Raw genomic sequence first — 19,491 nt, 5'->3', positions numbered from 1 at the left:
GCTGCCTCAGTGATTTCTCAAATCAATAGCTTAGTCTTCTATCTTAAGAAAATTACCTTCAAATTTACTGATTTTTTTCCCTAGAGACTGAAATCTGTTGAGCTCCTCTCGTGAATTCCATTTATGTTCTCCACCTCAGAATTTGCAGTCAACTCTTGTATTTCTGTCTCATTACTGGTATTCTCTATTTTGTGAGGCATGATCCTTACACTTTCCTTTAATTCTTTCAATTGGGTTTTCAGTCATTCTCTGAATATTTTATAACAGCTGATATGAATTTTGTTTAGTAATTCCAGTAGTTGGGTTTTCTCATGTATAGTTTCTATGGACTGCTATTGTTGCTATGTGTGGACACTGCTTTTCTGTATCTTTGCATGGCTTACCATTTTTATTTTTATTGAAAACTTGATCTTTATTTATTTATAAAGATTTTATTTATGAGAGAGAGAGAGAGTGTGTGCACGAGCAGGGAGAGAGGCAGAGGGAGAGGGAGAAGCAGACTCCCTGCTGAGCGTGGAGTCCAATGGGGCTCGATCCCAGGACCCTGAGATCACGACCTGAGCGGAAGTCAGATGCTTAACCTACCAAGCCACCTAGGTGCCCCCAAAACTTGATATTTTAATGTGGCAGCTCTGAAAATCTGCTTGTCTTCACCCCCGAGCGCCCCCCACCCCCCGCCCCTGCCAAGAGTCTGTTGTTGTTACTGTTTATTTCATTATTGACTATACTGACCTTCCTGGACTCATTCTGTAAAATTAGTCTTTCCTGTGGTGTGTACTACTGTAGTCTCTGGTTGGTTGGTTTGAAGGTCAGCTAATGATTGCACAGAGATTTCCTTAATCCTTTCAACCGCTAAGTCTTACACCTTTTGCCTAGGAATGGTATGGATGCTGGAGCACCCTGAAAACTCAGAAATTTTCAGTACCGCCTTAGCTTTTATTTACTTGATTTTGCAAGGCCCAACTAAAAGATTGGGGCATTTTAGGTCTTTCCTGGGCATGTGGATAGCTCTGTGCAGATGCTTGACTTTCTAGAGCCCCAGGGGATAGGTCAGGGCTTTACAAAGCCCTCTGTGGATCTCTCATTCCCCAGATCTTTAATTTTTTTGGTCAACCTCTTCTTTGCCTCAACTAATATCATTGCCTCAGTGATCCGTGAAGTTAATTGTTGCTGATTGTTTTTTTAACAAGTGCCTTAGTGATAGGGACTTTTTTTTTTTTTCCTTAGTGAGTTCTGAATCAGATCAAGTAACAATAAACTCTGAATGGGGCTTTTCCAGAGAACCTCTTGATGGGTCAAAGAGTGACAATTCTCTGGGGCTTCTTGCAGAGCTTCCAGTGCAGTTTGGGCCCTCTGGTGACTGCTAGGCTGCGGCTGTGTTTCTCAAGGCTACCACATCCCCAGTGAGGGGGCAGCAGGCTATGGAAGTTAAAACATCTCAGAACTCACTACTGTTACCACGATTTTAGCATTTTTTTCTTGACTAAAGGAGCACCACTTGGCTTGTTGCCTGCTTTGGTTAATGTCCAGAGTCCTGAAAAAATTGACAAATGTTCCCCATTTTCAGTTGCTTTTGCAAAGAAGCCGTCTGTCAGAGGTCCTTCCTTTACAGAAATGTCTTCCTTTCAGAAATCCCCTCATCGTTTTAAAGCATGTTCCCTATGCTTTTGATATAAACTTTTCTCTCTCTCGCTCTCTCTCTCTTTTTTTTTTTTTTGCTTTTAGATACCTTTGAGATAGCGTCTGTAAACTTACCCATTCCTGTGCAAACCAGGAACTGTTATAAGAATGTGTCCGACAGCAAAGAGATTGTGAAATTAGTCTCTGTGCTTAGCACAATCATCCACTCCACCAAAAAGGTATGCCAAGAGGACTTGGGGTCAGAGCCCTGTGCTTTACCATGTGTACCTGTGTGAGGTTGAAGGTCTCAAGCTTGTCCTACATGTAGCCTGGGCCTTAACCACTGTGCCTTTCGGGATGGGGCGGGGGGGGCGGGGGGGAGTTATGCAACCTGACACGTGCTCAGCAAATGTTTGTTTAACTAAAGATTTTTCTTCCTAGATTGCAAGGTGAAAAAGAACGATTATTCCTGTGTTTCATATTGTGTTCTGTCTAATGCTGTAAACATATGTATTTACTTAGTACTAATAGACCTAATCATTAAAAAATTTGATATGTTTCAAAGCAAACTGGTGTTGCAGTTCACTTTCAGAGAATCAGTGATACCAGTACTGACTAGTATCATTTGAAACATAATAAGATTTATAGTCAGTTTTTCATATTTGTGTAGTCAGGTAAACCTCATAAACTATCAGCTGGAAATGTATGTGTTTTGCCACGTGGAAATAAGATAATAAGGAGAACAGGAAATTGTAGTGTTACCGGTACAAACTTATACTCGACAGGGGTATAAATTCAGTTTAACTTTTCTTCCAACCTGCTCTTCTCTCAGCTTCCCTTTTTTTTTTTTTTTGTTCGGGGGAATCAGTTCTTGTCAGAAAGATTCAAAACCCTGAAGACAATTTCTACTTAAAAACAATCTATATTTACATTGCCCCTAAGACCTGTTGACTCTTTAAAAATGTCTCTGAGTGTTGAGGGAATGGTTGTCACTCAGCAAATACATCTTTTCTGTTAGTCAGTTCTGATAGAATGAGCTTCATTTGTTTGAAAACATTTTGAAAAGCTGCCATTGCCATAACCATGTGAAGAAATATTATTAAGTTTAATTTTAATGTGTTCCTGAGGGAACTGGAAGCTTTTGCATTTATGCATTTTCAATTTTCCCTTCTTAATATATTGAAGGTCCTATATTTAATTTTGCCCTAGGGACAGTGTTCGCATAATTCAATTTAACAAATATTTATCTAGTGCTTAGTTTATCAAGCTCCATAGAAATGATAAAGGTAAATAGTCTATGATGATAATAAACATTCAGATATATTTTCAAGTGTTGTAGTAATCATGGAAAATATAATAAAATAAATCAATAATGAAGCTCATTACTTTCTCTGAATATAAGCAGCCATGATTATGAAAATCGAAGGGTAAGTCATAGTAGTCGAAATTAGCATAGTGTTGGCAACAAAATGCTTATCTTTGTGTTATTTCTGTTGCATTTGCTTTTATATTATATGAAGGAAGTGTGCAAATCTCAGGCACTTAGAATAACTCGAAGGACTTTTTCCAGATTGACGAGATGGACAAATTGTTTCTGGAAGAATAAATACACACTTAGTCATCATACTAGACATGGCCAGTGCTCCTCAGCCAAGGACCCTTCTGGGTGATTCTGCCTCAGTCAGGGAAAATCCTATGATCCCAGCCCTTTTCTTCTTGCCACAGCTGATTGGATCAGAATGGAAATCTGACCTACATCGAGCAGATCCATAGGCTAGCCATCAGCTTACAACACTGCCTGTCTTGAAAAGATGAGCTGGACCGAACCATCGAAATAACCTTGGCAGGAAAAATAACTTAAGCAGAACAGCTGTACCTATGCAATTCAGACAATTCTTCCTTAAAGCTCTAGGTTACCTCCACTTTATTTTTTTAGAACTTTTGAAATTAAGTTTTTAATTCCAGTATAGTTAACATACAGTGGGTTACCTCCATTTTAGAAACTTCCAATCTAATAAAGAGTGACACTGTCAGAAAAGGTAAATGAGAGTCTAAAACTTAGTTAGGGTATATTCTTAATATTATAAAGTCTAGGATGTTGGAAGAGCTCAGGATTCTGGAATTTCTACCCATATTCAGGCATCTTTGATAATTTGTAATTCATTCGCCAAGACATCATATGCTTGTGAATGTCTTCATGCTGTTGCAATTCATCCTGGGTATGCACGTCAGCATCTCAGCCCATGCCAGGGAATCGGTTTGGTGGGGATAAGTAGTGGCAGGCTTAGCTTTGTGCATTTTCATGAGTGGGAAGTCTCAATAGCTATTAAACCTGAAGTTGTGAGGGACATTTTAGCTGCGTGTGGGGAGTGGTAGAGTAAAGCTGCTTGGTTTTTGAACAGGTTGGTGAAATTTACTGAAATGATTGGGCCATTTAGAATGCTGTTGGTAATGTCATATTTTTTTCCCCAAATAATGGCATTTTTCATTCCATCTCAGTTTAAAAATTTTTTTCTCATGTAGATGTAACTCTGAAATTATAAGCCAATAGGAAAATTTGATTCCCAACAGGTATGAACATGAGAAATGAGGAGCTAAATCTTTAATTATTTGTAGATGATAATGATTATGTCATGTAAATCCATGAGGCTAATCTGAAAAAAAAATATAGCCCAAAGAGAGTTAAGTTAGTTGTTAGTTGAAAGATAATTATAGGCATTTCTGCTCTAATGAAATAAACATATTCCTGAAAATCCTCTTTTGTAAGGTTGCATGTTTAATATAACATGGATTATGAGAAAAACAGGCTTGAGGCAGGGAGCCAAAACCTAGGACATTTTGTTAACCAGTGTGGTTACAAAAACTACGACAATCATAGTAAAATATCCACCCATTTAATGAGGGTAGAGTAAGTACAGAACTTTAAGGTGAGAGAAACTTGGTGGAAAGGTGGGTGTGAGAAACAGGTGAACCTGCCGAGCTATGGAAACAAGGATAAAATATAGAAAGATCGAGTTGGACTGTGCAAAGAACATTGTCAAAACGAAGTGGTGACCAAATTGGCCCCAAAGGAAAAAGTTGTGGAAGGGTTGTGGTACACAGGATTGTGCCCCTCCGTGGCCTGCTGCTTTAGCTGGTACAGAACAAAGTGCTGGGAGAAACAGCATTTGATGTGACCTCCTCATTATGTTGGCATCCTTCTCTAGTTACCAAATGTGAGTGAGCCGGTATCACTCACAGAGGCACCCTTTATAGCAAACGGACTCTTTATTAAAAAAATCAATTTTTAAAACTTATATGCCATCCATAGCCAGTTATAAAAATAGTGGAGAAAGATCCTGTTTACAATAACCATTTCATTGAAAAATACCCAGGAACATACATGATAAAGAGTGTGTGAGGTCTCTATAAATCTTCCCCTAAAAGTTAACAAGTAATGAAAAAAAATGAGAAGATTTGGAAATGCATACTGTGTTCCTGGATGGGAAGATTTAACATTCTACAGATGTCAATCCTAATCCAGTGGGTTTATACATTTTATGTGATTCCATGCGATCTTCCAATGGAGTTTGGTGCTGGATATATTCTGTTTGCCCCTCCAGATCTTATCTCCACCCTCTGATCTTAGGGAAAAAATTAATAGATTTCCATTGAGGCTTCCAATAGATTTGACCAATGAGAGAGTCATGGGGGAGGTCTGATGATGGGGAGTGGCATGGAGGGAGAGGGAGGGGACAAAAGTGACCTCAGAGTGATTTTTCCCATAGCACCCTTGGTGTGGTGTGATTTTGAACTGTGGTTTCTGAACGAAAGGCCAGCTCCAATCAAGAGGCTCTTGTCCAAAAGAGTCTTCATGGACTCTCTTTTTCTAATTTCTAGAAACTGTTCCCCTCTCCTTTTGGTTGGGAAGGCTAACAGTTTTGTCATTACTACTCTTGACTTACCGTGTCCATAATGTATCTAATTCCAGTTCTGTGGCATTTCTAACTATTTACACACCTCACTACTTAAGCGTTTTAATAAATCTGTGGGAACCACCAGCAGTTGAGCAATATTCACGTATACCATGATGCCATTTCCACATCTTTCCTCTCAACGCAAATGTGTTATTTGTATTCTAGGAAGTTACTACATCTATGGATGGCTTCAAACGCTACAATCATATTTGGCAAAAAGAGAAAGAAGAAATGGTTATGATGTTTATTACGGAAAACCCCTTGCTCTCTGAATTTGAATCTCAGATTCTCTATTTTCAAAAGCTAGAGCAGGAAATTAATGCCGAGCCGGAGTGCATCCACGTGGGTGCTGTTGCTGTATACACAGGTTGGTTCATTTTCCTCATTTTCAGGCAGTCATAAAAATTCAACAGTATTGTTCTGTCTCTTTACCTAGATTAGCATTCCAGAGAGTTCTAGCTATCTTTAAGATTGACTGTCCTTTTAGGGGTTCAAGTTTTAAGACCAATTTGTAGATTTGTTTTTAATTCCCTTCTGCATAATTATATATTCTGGACTATTTTGAACACTTTGCTGCTAAACCTTGAAAATAAATGCTAATTCAGAGAAAGAAGATGAGCATGTTGTATCTGGAATTAAAATTTACCCTTCCTTTAATAAGTAATTATAAACATTTGAGGCTTATTTCCAGTAGTTTTGATAATGTACTTTTTTTTAGCATTTCGAAATATGTTCTGAATTGTTGTAAGACAAGCTTTATAAATATGAATGAATGTATAATGAGTAGGAAAATCTAATTTTTTTTCAGTTTGATTTTCTTATGTACTACAGGGCTATAAATTGCAAAATATTTATTATTGGTGAACAAGAGCACTCTGTCTTTTCATACTGGTTCAAATTTTTCAAACTGATCTGTGGACATTTGGGTTTGACAGCTGACTTGAAGTTCGTTCTGACTACTGAGACAAAGGCCTGGATGGTTGTCATTGGCCGTCACTGTAACAAAAAATACAGGAGTGAGATGGAAAACATCTTTACACTTGTTGAAGAATTCAATAAGAAACTGAATCGTCAGATTAAAGACCTAGATGATATTCGGATTGCTATGGCAGCACTGAAAGAAATCAGGGAGCAGCAAATCTCCATTGACTTTCAAGTAGGACCTATTGAGGTAACTGATAACCATTTGCTCATTTTGGAAATATCTCCACATGTTGAGTGATATTAGAACCAGCAGCATCGCTGGGGGTTTGAAGAGGACGCCCAGTAACTGACACCCCTGTTTGCCCCTGTCTGCGAATTCAGACAAAACTGTAGTCAGGTAGTCAAGATCAAACAAACACCTAACTGTCGTCAAGATCAAAATACAACCTTTATTCATGATAGAACTTATTTGAAAGACGTGGCTTAGTGTACAACTCCTGTATTCCCATTACTGTCCAAATCCATACACAGACACTATGGGCTTGTGAACACTATATCCCAGAATTGTTGAACCAACTCCCACACCAGAGGCAGCATTGGAAAGCTGCAGGCCCCTCTGTTACCCTGCTTTACGTTATTGGTACTGGGGTGCAGACCAGAGGGATGCATTCAAGGAGGAAGAAGAAAGAGGGAGAAAGGCACTGGGCTAGGTTTGCCCAAATCAACAGTCTCTTCCCCAAATTAATGATTAGGTATTCATTCCACCTGTATGGGGAGAACTAATGGTTGGAGAGGGGATAGGGATATTTAGGGAAAATCCTTTCTCATGAAAAGCAATTTGAATCTTTTAGCTAAGAGAGTAGTCTAGGATTTTGCATCTTGAGGGCAATGACTCGGCTCAGGTTTTGATGTGCAAGTTCCCTCTTGTGTCTTTTTATTGGAACCTCTTACCAACACAACGAAACGGGGTAGAGTTAAAACCCTGATTTATTATCCTAATAGTAGCAGTTAGATTATTTTATATTTTTCATTTATTTGATATAATTTTGAAGTCTTGAAATACAATTTAGGGGCCTACATAAAACTACCTTTTATTTGTATAATGATTTATAGTTTTTATAGTGTTTGAAATTCATTTAAAATACTGTTTTTTGATATTTGCAAAAATCCTATGAAGCAGTCAGAGAATTCTCCCATTTTACAGATGAGGAAACCGAAGCTTAGGGGCTCAGTTGCTCATTTAAGCTTTTAGAGTTTGCAAGAAGAATAGTAGAACTCTCTGGGCAGTTTCCCTAACATTTTGGTCTTTTCCATTTTAACGCTTTAAATGAGTGTAGATTTATGCATCTGAGAGGCAGAAATTAAATTTTCCTTCTTTTGTGTAGGAATCCTATGCCCTGCTTAACAAATACGGGCTTCTGATAGCAAAGGAAGAGATGGACAAAGTCGATACTCTGCATTATTCTTGGGAGAAGCTCCTGGCACGTGCCAGCGAAGTTCAGAATGAATTAGTCTCACTGCAGCCTGGTTTTAGGAAGGAACTTATTAGCACCGTGGAGGTCTTCCTTCAGGACTGTCACCAGTTCTACTTGGACTATGATTTGGTACAACTCCAGCTTTTTCTGTTTGTATTTTTGGGGAAGAGTGAACAGAGCATGCAAAGTGTTTAAAGATTATGTGTCAAGTTTAATGAAATTCCCTAGGAGTGGGAATTTTATTTTCATGACAGCAATCTAAGAAATGAGGAATTTAAAAAGTGCTGTTCATGTTATATCATTGGTCTGTTCTTGAGGCTGTTTGATAGCTTTCTAAACTTGTGTAGACAAATACTATTCACATATGGTTAAAACAGTCCTTCTACAGCTTTCCTTGCTTCCACAAACACCACAGAGTACCTTGCATGTGCCAGGCACTGTCCTTGGTGCTGAACCCACAAACCGGACAAGGCGGATGGAGTTCATGTTTTAGTCATTCATTTATGAGTTTCAGTGCCAACTCTTCTATGGGAATATGTTGTATAATAAGACCAACTTCTAGCCAATTATAATATACTACAGAAAGGAAATATGTAGAGTAAAGGGTACAGTCTGTGCCTATTATATAGGAAAAACACACCAAACCACAAAGTTAATAAAGTTATGAGATTGGATCCATGCACTAACTTCATGGATGAAGAAGCACAGAAATCCACATATTGAAGGTGTTATAATGTAGGAAAACCTGTTGGGAATGTTAAGATTATAGGTCACTTTGCAAATAGATATGAGAATGGTAAAATCTGTGAGGTTTGTGGCATTAGTGTTTTAGTTCAAAACCAGACATTATATGGGCTTCCTATAGAGTGCTTATTGACCCTTCTTTGCCTGTGTCACCTAAGAAATGAATAGTACTTGTTTTTAATTTTCAAAATTTCTTAAAATTTAGAAGTTGTGGTATTTTTAGACTTGAAAATATTTCCAAATGAGACAATTTCTTGAGTCCTTTTCTACAATTAAAAAGTGAAGTTTCCTGTCATTGATGTGACATGCATGCAAGCTAACTTTGATGTGCAAATACTTTGAGCTCATAAAATCCATAGGCAACATTTCATTTTATTTTATGTTTAACTTTTTGTTTCAGAATGGTCCAATGGCCAGTGGCTTGAAACCCCAGGAAGCCAGTGATAGGCTTATCATGTTTCAGGTAATCTTTTTAGTTTCTGTGACCATCTAAACAACCAAAACCTTAATGTGTTTTAGACACATACATTTTTTCCCTTAATATAGAAAGGCCTATTGTGGAATATTTTAAAAAACGTAAATGGGATGATTATAATTGGAGTTAGTTTCTTTGTAATTAGTTACAGTTATTTACTATTCTTGCCTGTGCTCAGAGATCATACATGTTTGCTTATTTGCCAATTTTTTGAAATTTACGTGTTTATTCATGTGTAAATCATCTTGTTGAGTTTTCACTTGTGTTTTCTTTAGAATCAATTTGATAATATCTATCGGAAATACATCACCTACACTGGAGGAGAGGAGCTTTTTGGGCTGCCAATTACTCAGTATCCTCAGCTTCTTGAAATAAAGAAGCAACTAAGTCTTCTACAGAAAGTATACACTCTGTACAACAGCGTCATAGAAACTGTAAATAGCTATCATGATATCCTTTGGTCAGAAGTGAATATTGAAAAAATCAACAGTGAACTTTCAGAGTTCCAGAACAGGTGAGAAATTAAATGTTAGCATGCCCAGAGCTATTGAATCTCAAATGCTCTCTTTTTTGATAGGCTGTCAAGTTCTCTTCTCACCCCCAGATGTTTCGCAAGCACATCGTGCTGCGTTGCTGTTGTCTGTTGACATTGCCCTTGTCAGACCCTATTTATTAATTACTCCTGTGTGGGCGTGGTGAGACAAGCACATCCTTTAAACCTGGATGAATCTAGTCAGGGGCTTTTCTGCATCTTGGGGGGAGCTGATCTCTATATTATACTTACCAACATTTGAGGTTTATGTGAGATGACTTCCTGTAATAAAAGCAAGAGCCCTCTGATTTTTCTACATCCTTTTAAGTGTTGAACCCAAAGAAAATAGAGGGTCATTTGTTATATTTTTTTGGTTGACAGCCTGATAAACTCTGTTGTGCTTTGTACTTAGAAGGCTCTTAAGGTATTAAGACTATTAAGGTATTTGTAGAATTGAGTTGAATTGGGAGGCACCTCTATCCTTTAAAATAATGCCTTTTTTTTATAGTTAATTTTTATGAGGGAGTTGAGAAAAAAAATCTTTCCTGATTGGGAGGAGCACTTTTCTATAATGTAGAAGTATGTTATATTAACAGATACCCTCTCAGTCATGAGATTTGAAAATGCTATAGGTATTCAAAATGACTGTTTTTGATAGAAATGCTAGCAGGCTGTCTTGGATTGGATACATCCAGGCTTATCTTTGAATAACCACTCATGGTGGCTTCACTTTTCAGGTGTCGGAAGCTGCCCCGGGCCTTGAAGGACTGGCAGGCTTTCTTGGATCTGAAGAAGACCATTGATGATTTCAGTGAATGCTGCCCCCTCCTAGAGCACATGGCTGGTAAGGCCATGATGGAGAGGCACTGGAAAAGGATAGCTGCTCTCACCGGGCATAGTCTGGATGTGGGGAATGAAACCTTTAAGTTAAGAAATATCATGGAGGCACCTCTTCTGAAATACAAAGAGGAAATAGAGGTACAGTTGATAGAAAGCATGATATGGTGGTGGTGGGGGATTGGAAGGTCCCATGGGATTTATTTTGATAGTATCCTACATTATGGAATGTTGGATTAGTAAACCATACTAAGAGAATTAAAACTCTTTTCTGGGTATTCAGCTCTTCTTCCTTCAACAAATGTTTATGTGACAGGTTTTGTGTTAAGTGCTGGGGACGTAAAGATGCCTTCCTGCATTCATAGATCATTAAATAATTTGTATACTGAAATAATTATCCAAATAATGGTATGGTTACAATATGTGGTAAATACCATTGAAGTAAAAGTATCTGCTCTATGACAGCCTATAGTAATAGGCTTATCCTGTTTGGGGGTGGGGTGTGATAAAGGTAGCGAATGCTGCGGTGCATGTCCATGACTGCTGGGGGTGCGTGTCCATATGCTTGTGTGGCGAGGCAGGGAGGGGCTTGGAAATTTCAAAGAAGACAGTGTCAGGCAGGTGAGGCAGCACGTGTGAAGGGTCTGAGGTGTGTTTGGGAAACCAGAGGAATGCCAGCATGACGACGGTGTGTTATTGATTTTGGTCTTTGGGCCAATGGGGAGCCATCTGGGAGACATATTTTGAGCAGAGATGACATGGTTGGAGTTGCATTTTGTAAAGATCACTGTGGTAACTGCGTGGAGAAAGGATTGGGGGAGGGCCAGTGGGAATGATGAGAAAGTCAACTAGAGGGTTATAAGAATATCTCAGACAAGAGATAATGGGAAATGATGGGAAAGTCAACTAGGGGGTTATAAGAATATCTCAGACAAGAGATAATGGTATATTGGACAAGGGGGCAGGTAGCGAAGCTGGAGAGGGGAGAAAAGATTGAGGAGATCTTTAGAAGGCAAAGCTGGGTAGAATTTGGTGAGGGAGGGACCATGCTAGGAGAAACAAGGGGAGGGGCTAAGGAGGAACCCTAGATTTCCTGCTGAGAGATCTCAGTGGATGAATGTGCTTATCATTGAGATAGGGAATTATTGGAAGGGAATCAGTTGAATGACAAGGTGCAAAGAACTTGATTTGGGGCATGTATTTGATATTTTACAGAATGTGTTTGGGATTCCCTTGGTAGATCCAAGCACAAAGGCCTAGTAGGCAAATGGATGTGGGTCTTACCTGGAGATGCAAAAGGTTACAGGCATAGATGAGCTCATCCAGAGAGGGAGTGCAGCGTGAAAAGAGAAAAGGGCAAGGATGGGGCTTGACTAATGGTCTAGGAATAAATGTGGCTGCAGAGGAGACTGGGAAAGTCAGGTTTCTGTTAATTTCCTTCTCTCGTACTGCATTGATTTGGCTCTAGAGTTAAATCAGAGACACATTAAATTTTGAGTCTTTGATTAGAGTTTCAAAATTGAAAAGGTTATTACATTATCTGTCTTTTATCCAAATGGAGATGTAATTGACATGTAACATGGTGTAATGTATTGACTTGATACCCTTATATGCTGTATGGTGGTCATTGTGGTGTTAGCTAGCACCGCTGTGGCGCCACACAATTATCATTTCTTCTATTGGTGGCAGCAATTAAGCTCTAGTCTATTAGGAAGTTTAATATCTACAATGTAGTTTTGTTATCTATAATCCCTGTCCTGTGTATTGGATCTTCAGGTCTTATTCATCTACTGGTTGCAAGTATGTACCCTTAAACATCTCTCCTTTTCCCCCTCCCCCAGTCTCTGGTAACTACCATTCCACTCTGTTTTTTGAGTTTGGTTTTTCAGATTCCACATATAAGGGATATCATATAGTATTTGTCTCTGTCTGACTTATCTCACTTAGCCTAATGCCTTCAAGGTCCATCCACGTTGTTGCCAATGGCAGGATGTCCTTCTTGCTCATGGCTGAATAGCATTCCATTGTTGCATATCTTTTCTGTCATCTTTCTTTCTGGAAGACTTTGATGGGAAGTTTTACAAATTAAGGTTCTGTTGTTTAGTAATAGCTCTATCTTCATCTCTTTCACTAATTGTATATCTATATACACATGCACCATTTCTTATATTGCATTTTACAGATGGAAAAAAAGTATAGGTATGTATGAAGCAAATAGTGAGGCTAGGACCTTTGCTGGATCTAGACTGTTCAAGAAGGATGTGTGACTTTCATGTGATAAAACGAGAGCTTGCAATTTTAATAGGACATCTGTATCAGTGCAGTGAAAGAGAGGGACATTGAGCAGAAGCTGAAGCAGGTGATGAACGAGTGGGACAGCAAAGCATTCACCTTTGGCACCTTTAAAGCCCGTGGAGAGCTCCTCTTGCGGGGAGACAGCACCTCAGAAATCATCGCCAGCATGGAGGACAGCTTGATGTTGCTGGGCTCCCTACTGAGCAACAGGTAGGAAGTCCGTCCGTCTTTCCCCTGAGATTCGGGAACCATCGTAACAAACATTTTAAGGGAAATTCATTTTTAAAATGCAGCAGTAGCCCCTATACAATTTATTTAATGTTAAAAATCCTTGTTGTAATTTTGGCCTTTGGCACAGCATGTATAATCCTGTTTTTATTTCATTATCCCCTATTTGTGGGATGTGTCTGAGACCATTAACTGGACAAAATAACGCAACATGTAATTAGCCACGTGGATCTTGCGGAACATTTCAACTTTGCTCTTGACAAGCCTTGCCACACAGCTGACAGCCCAACAGACTCCAGAGTCCAGGGGAAATGAGGCTGGTTTCAGAATAATCGTTCTACTTGGGAAGTCGTTGTGCCAACATCTGTGGACTAGAAACTTTAAGTTAGGTACATACTTTAATGAGATGACAGATTAAGATGGAGAATGAATTTAATTCATAAAGAGAAGTAAAGCAGCACAGACCAGTACTAGTCTAACACTTCTATTCGACCCTTACCAGCAAAGCCGTCATGCTTTGGATACACGAGCCTTAGACTCATGAACTTAACATTTCCTAGGTTCGTTGCTTCTCTTTGCTCTTTCTGAAATAGGTTTTTGTTCTCCAGCATCTTCTCAAATATATGGTAATAGTGTAGTATGTGGGTATCATCGAGATATGAGTTTATTGCGTTTGTCTTTCAAATGTCACTCTATTCTGTGTGTATGTGTATCAATAATTTTAATATGAGGATTAATAACCCCTTAATACTCTTTGGATAAAAATTTCTCTTCTTCACATTTACTTCGTATACTTGAGTGTTTGAAGTGAGTAATATGGAATATAAAATTAGATCTTAGAGATTTAGACCATTGGTAACCTTGACTCTGATCTGCTTAGGATTTGACAGTTTTAATGAATTTGGTTGTGATTCATACCCAAGTAGAATGAAGGATAGGTGGAAAATAACACACCCTAGGGAGGTAGAAAATGTACACGTATAAATTAAGTAAAAATTATCTATGTGGGGCACCTGGGTGGCTCAGTGGGCTAAGCATCTGCCTTCCGCTCAGGTCATGATCCCAAGGTCCTGGGATGGAGCTCCACATTGGGCTCCCTGCTTAGCAAGGAGTCTGCTTCTCCCTCTCCCTCTGCCTGCCACTCCCCCCTGCTTGTGCTCTCTCTCTCTCTGTCAAACAAATAAATAAAATCTTTAAAAAATTATCTATGTTAGGGATTGGTCAACTATCCTTACCAATGACATTGAATCCACAGACAAGAGTTGTGCGAGGAACACATATTAGATGCAAATTTATTGAATACCTACTATGTGCCCTGTGTTCTTCTAGGTGCTATGGATAGAAGGGTGAATAAAACAAAGACTTCCATTGCTATGGAACTGCATTCTAGTGAAAAGAATAAATTAAAAAAAAAACCCAGAAATATGTGGAATATTAAAACAGTCTGTTTAACAAGACTATGGGAATGAAAATTTTATTCACGAATATGACTAATATTTGAGAAGACTTCAAGTCCATAGTCTGTTGGAATAGGGGGGTCAATAAGGGAGGAGAAAAAGAGGGAGAACAGTGATAGTCAGTGTAATCATTTAGGATTTTGTCTGCAGATAATGGAAGCACCACATACGACATTGCTTACATCAGACTGAGGTTTGTGTGTCTCTTACATAAAAGGAGCTCCAAGGTTGATGAGAAGCTCCACCTCATCATCAGGGACCCACGCTTTTGTCTGGCTCACTTTTCTGTCTTTTCCAAGTGTGGTCCTTCTCTTCCATAATTCCCCTTCCATCCAGTGCTGCTACTTCTCATCCAGGAAAGTGGTTCTCAGACTTGGCTATATGCTGGACACACCTAGGGAACTTACAGCCTGGTTGGATCAGAGTCTCTTGGAGGTGGGACCCAGGCAGGCATGAATAGTTTTTAAGATCTGCTGGATGACCCCAGAATGCGGCCAAGGTTGAGACCTACTGAGATGGAACAGTCCTGGTACTGCACTTTGCTGCAGAGGAGGCTGGGAAATTCAGTATTGTAACTGGGCAGCTCTGTGTCCGGGGAGAAATGGGGTTCTCCATCCAAAGAGAAGGAGAAAAGACATTGCAAGATCACTATCGGTTTCTGTCTCAAGAAAGAAAAAGGGAAGCTGGGTTAACTGTGTGAGAGACTGAAAAGTGGCTTTCAGAGTGTCTGTGTACAGACGTGTAAGCCCTAACACACAAACACACACACACACACACACACGCACACCACACAAACACCAGCAGGTCGACATGAGTGAGTGGGAAGTTGGAAAGAGACCCAGGAAAGGGGAGGCTAGAGAGAGAGCAGGGGTCGTCATATTTGAAAATTGAATTAGTTGTATGGTCTCCACCAATGTCCCTGTAATTGCTCCATTTTATATGAAAAACCAGAGAGAGTCCCTGGAATGGGCACAGAAGGTCAGCAGAAAGAATATCATGCTCTTGGCTGTAGCAACAATGACTCGAATTTTATTACTTTAGAAGTTGGGTGCAGTCAAGTCTAACACCTGATCTGCTCCTCAGATGACACGTCTTTTCCCACCTCTCTATGCTCTGGATCAAAAAAGAGTAAGTTGAACAATGTCCAACAAACAACGATGAATTAGTCACTTGATAGCATCATTTTAAAAGCCAGCAACGGGGGCGCCTGGCTGGCTCCATCAGAAAAGCATGTGACGCTTGGTCTCAGGGTCGTGAGTTCAAGCCCCACATTGGGTGTAGAGATTACTTAAATAAATAAAACTTAAAAAAAAAAAAAAAAGCCAGCAACATAATCAAAGTCCTAAAGAAATAGGTAAAAATTAGGATAAAAAAATCTTTTAGTTTGAAAACAACAACAATAAAAAGAAGACACACAAAAAAACCCCCAAATGCTGAACGTATTTTTCATTTTAGGTACAATATGCCATTCAAGGCCCAGATTCAAAAGTGGGTGCAGTACCTTTCTAACTCAACAGACGTCATTGAGAACTGGATGATGGTGCAGAACTTGTGGATTTACCTAGAAGCTGTCTTTGTGGGAGGAGATATTGCTAAGCAGCTGCCCAAGGTTTGAGAATTTTCCTTAGGATTTCATCAGGGTTTTAACTTAGAGAACTATCTGCTAACTAATAATTCCTTTAAAAATGCAATAATATCTCAACTTCTGTTGAGCCACACCCTCCCCAATCTTTTTGTTGTTGCCATTGAACTGTCTTTCAAAGAGAGAGCAATTGTGGAGAAGAAAGGATGTGAATGCTAGAGAACTGTGCCATTTTGTAGGAAGCAGAGGGTTAAGAAAACAAAGGACGAATGCCTGCATAATTGATATGCTTCTTCAGGTAATTTGAAGGTAGAATTTGGAATAGTGTAGAATTATGGAGTCGTTATCTTGACAATGGTAGGATAATTTGTTCTGCTACTTCTGACAGTTTAGAACAACCCATGCTGTACCATATACCCAATTATATCTGCACTGGAGAACTGGGGGGTGGAAACAATCTCCAGAACAATAAAAGGCCTTCTTCTTGAGATTGTGGAGCATGTTTCTCTCATCAGATTTAATCATCTCATGGGGAATATGGAGTGTAGTATTTCAAAATTTTTATAAAAACATTTTTATCAAATCTCAAGGATTCTTATTCAATTACCTTAAATTGTTTGCAAAATTATAATGTTTTAACGATACGCTTGAGTTTTAGAAGCACGATTATGTTGGTGTTCTCTTTCCTCAGGCTTCCTACCTTTCCCCATGATGAGTTTTCAATTTCATTATAGAGGACAGATCTTTTAGCTGATGTATTTTTCACCTACCGGTGAAATGTATCCACACATTGAAATTTTAAGTATTTATTTTTGCTTTTATATTTGGGCATGTGTTTCTTCTTGTTGGGTGGAGGAGAATCTCAAATTGGACTTAATAGTGGAAACTTTTCACATACAATATTGAAGGAGCTGGGTGGAGTGTCTTGCTCTCATATTTGATAGTACATGCTTCTTGGTAAACTATAGAAAGTTTTAGGGAAGAAAACAAAAATTATTTCTACTCTCTCAGAGTGATCTCTGCATTTTCCATTTTTTTCTGAAAAAAATCCATATTCAAAAATTTCACAATATTAGGGTTATACTGTAATTAATTTTGTACCTTATATTTATTTATTTTCAAAGATTTATTTATTTGAGAGGGAGTGTATGCAGGTGGGGGGGCCAGAGGGAGTCTTTTTTTTTTTTTAAGACTTTATTTATTTATTTGAGAGAGAGAGAGCGAGAGCAGGGTTAGGGGCAGAGGAAGAGGAAGAGGGAGAAGCAGACTCCCTGCTAAGCAGGGAGCCCAATGTGGGGCTCAACATAGGGCTCGATGTGGGGCTTGATCCCAGGACCCTGAGATCATGACCTGAGCTGAAACCAAGAGTTGGAAGCTTAACTGACTGAGCCACCCAGGCATCCCCTAATTTTGTGTCTTATTTTTAAATGTTTGCTTTGTTTTCTAGATATACAAACAATTCCGTGCTCAGAGTAGAAAACTTGAGAAACAGAAAATTCACTTTATTTAGAGATAACTGTCAAAAATGCTTAGGAGTGCTCTTTCCTCCCAGGCTGTCTCATATTGTATTTTCGTTTCTGTATCTGTCTTCTTTTAGTTAACATAATGGGGGTACCTTCTGTAAGGAAGGGGGTGGGATGGTGCAGAAGAATTGAAATAGAAAACGTGTGACATTTCAGGCATGTATAGTTGGGGTATAGAGACTGGTCAGAAATCTGGCCTCAATGGAAGGGTGTGTGAGATGCTCTGTCCTTGAGATCACAGATGTGTCCGTGTGTGTTGTTACCTCGTTCTTGTAGGAAGCCAAGCGCTTTTCCAATATTGATAAATCTTGGGTGAAGATTATGACTCGGGCTCATGAAATGCCAAATGTAGTTCAGTGTTGTGTTGGAGATGAGACCATGGGACAGCTCTTACCACACTTGCTGGACCAGTTGGAAATGTGCCAGAAATCCCTCACTGGGTAAGTCAACTGGTCCTGTAAACCTCCCTTAGCGTCCTAGAAATGAATGGGACCAGAGGGTCTAGACAGCATTAGGCACATCGATTTTCTTTTGCTAAAACTTAGTTCATGTCTGATGTTGCACAGATAAAACTGGTAGCGTGGCACCTCATGCTCTCTGCAAGCCCTTGCTGGATTCGTCCTGATGTTGGAATAATAGGACTTAGGGCTTCTGCCATCACTGGGACAAGATCTTGCAAACATTCTCAAGCAGCTCTTGCTTTTTAAAATTAATACACCTACTTTTCTGATTTTCTTCTTGGAAAAACATCTGAAGAGGCAAAATATTTCATTATATGCAACCAAGAACAATATGAACAGTGTGATGTACACAAGTAGTCAAGATTATACAGAAACGAGGCTTCATACATCTATCAGTGTATACACACACACACACACGCGCGCGCACTTGTATATGGAGGCTGGGTGAATTCCAAGAGTAACAGATATTTTTCTTTTCCTTTGGCAAGTCAAGATCAAATCATGGGAGCAGAAATATGTTAAATAGTAATATTGTAAAAACGGTTAACTACACATGCTTTCATTTATAATTTATTTTTATTGAAGTATAATTGACATATAACATTATATTAGTTTCAAGTATGCAGCAAAGCCACTTGCAAGCAAATCCTCCAAAATAAATTTTTAGAAAAATAGACTCTCAGGTATGAATGATTCGATATGCTTTATAAAATTGTTGAATGAAGTCAAGTGACTGTTGCAGGTCATTTGACAAAAGAAGGATTTTTGTTTTCAAATGGTTGATGATGTGCCATTCTTTTTAACCATAATGATTAGCATGAGCAGCTGTGTTGCAGTACCCCTAAACGTTCTTGGATGGGGAGCTGGCTTGATGGCCATGCAGTCTACCACCAGACTCAGGCGAGAGGGAAAGAGGAAAAAGACTAGAAATGTTCCATGCTCTCAGGGCTCTTCATGTTGGAAAGACTGAGGGCACGAATCCCTAGGACATCATGCAGGACTCAGTTACCTCTGAGAAACTTGCTGAGGAGTCACATCTCTGGTCTACCTGCAGCTGAGTTTGTTACTTTTCTTTGCTTATTCCTCTCCCGCCTGCCGTTTTAGGTACACACTCATGCACACTCCTTTTCTCCTCTTTCCTTTTTCATTCTTTTTTATCATGCTCTACTCTGTCACTTGGCATTTCAGCATTATTTTATAACTCTTCAGAGGAAAAAGTCGACTCTGAAATTATTCACAGTTTTTACTGAGCTCCTCATGGCTTTTGATTCTGTTCCCGAGAGGTTATGGGCCAAAGTGTGTAGTCCCGGTCTAAACACTGGAGTATTAATGTTTACACAAAAGAACACTCTTCCCAGCTGATGAGGATCTGCATCAATAGG

The 19,491-nt window shown here is 39.2% G+C and overlaps 1 protein-coding gene across 1 annotated transcript in view; it reads left to right on the top strand.

The window, feature by feature from the left end:
• Positions 1 to 19,491, top strand: part of DNAH5 (dynein axonemal heavy chain 5) — a 216,419-nt gene that overhangs the window by 49,721 nt on the left and 147,207 nt on the right. Inside the window, exons 22-31 of the mRNA XM_078066500.1 lie at positions 1,726 to 1,859; positions 5,742 to 5,943; positions 6,512 to 6,747; positions 7,886 to 8,104; positions 9,120 to 9,182; positions 9,470 to 9,708; positions 10,464 to 10,704; positions 12,869 to 13,068; positions 15,999 to 16,152; positions 17,925 to 18,088. Of these exons, the coding sequence (XP_077922626.1) occupies positions 1,726 to 1,859; positions 5,742 to 5,943; positions 6,512 to 6,747; positions 7,886 to 8,104; positions 9,120 to 9,182; positions 9,470 to 9,708; positions 10,464 to 10,704; positions 12,869 to 13,068; positions 15,999 to 16,152; positions 17,925 to 18,088 (1,852 nt within the window). The remainder of the gene's footprint in view (positions 1 to 1,725; positions 1,860 to 5,741; positions 5,944 to 6,511; positions 6,748 to 7,885; positions 8,105 to 9,119; positions 9,183 to 9,469; positions 9,709 to 10,463; positions 10,705 to 12,868; positions 13,069 to 15,998; positions 16,153 to 17,924; positions 18,089 to 19,491) is intronic.

Source organism: Halichoerus grypus, chromosome 2 (genome assembly GCF_964656455.1).
Source record: "Halichoerus grypus chromosome 2, mHalGry1.hap1.1, whole genome shotgun sequence".
Taxonomy (NCBI): Eukaryota; Metazoa; Chordata; class Mammalia; order Carnivora; family Phocidae; genus Halichoerus; species Halichoerus grypus.
Note: the sequence above shows the minus strand (reverse complement) of the source record. Positions and strands in the feature narration are given on the sequence as shown.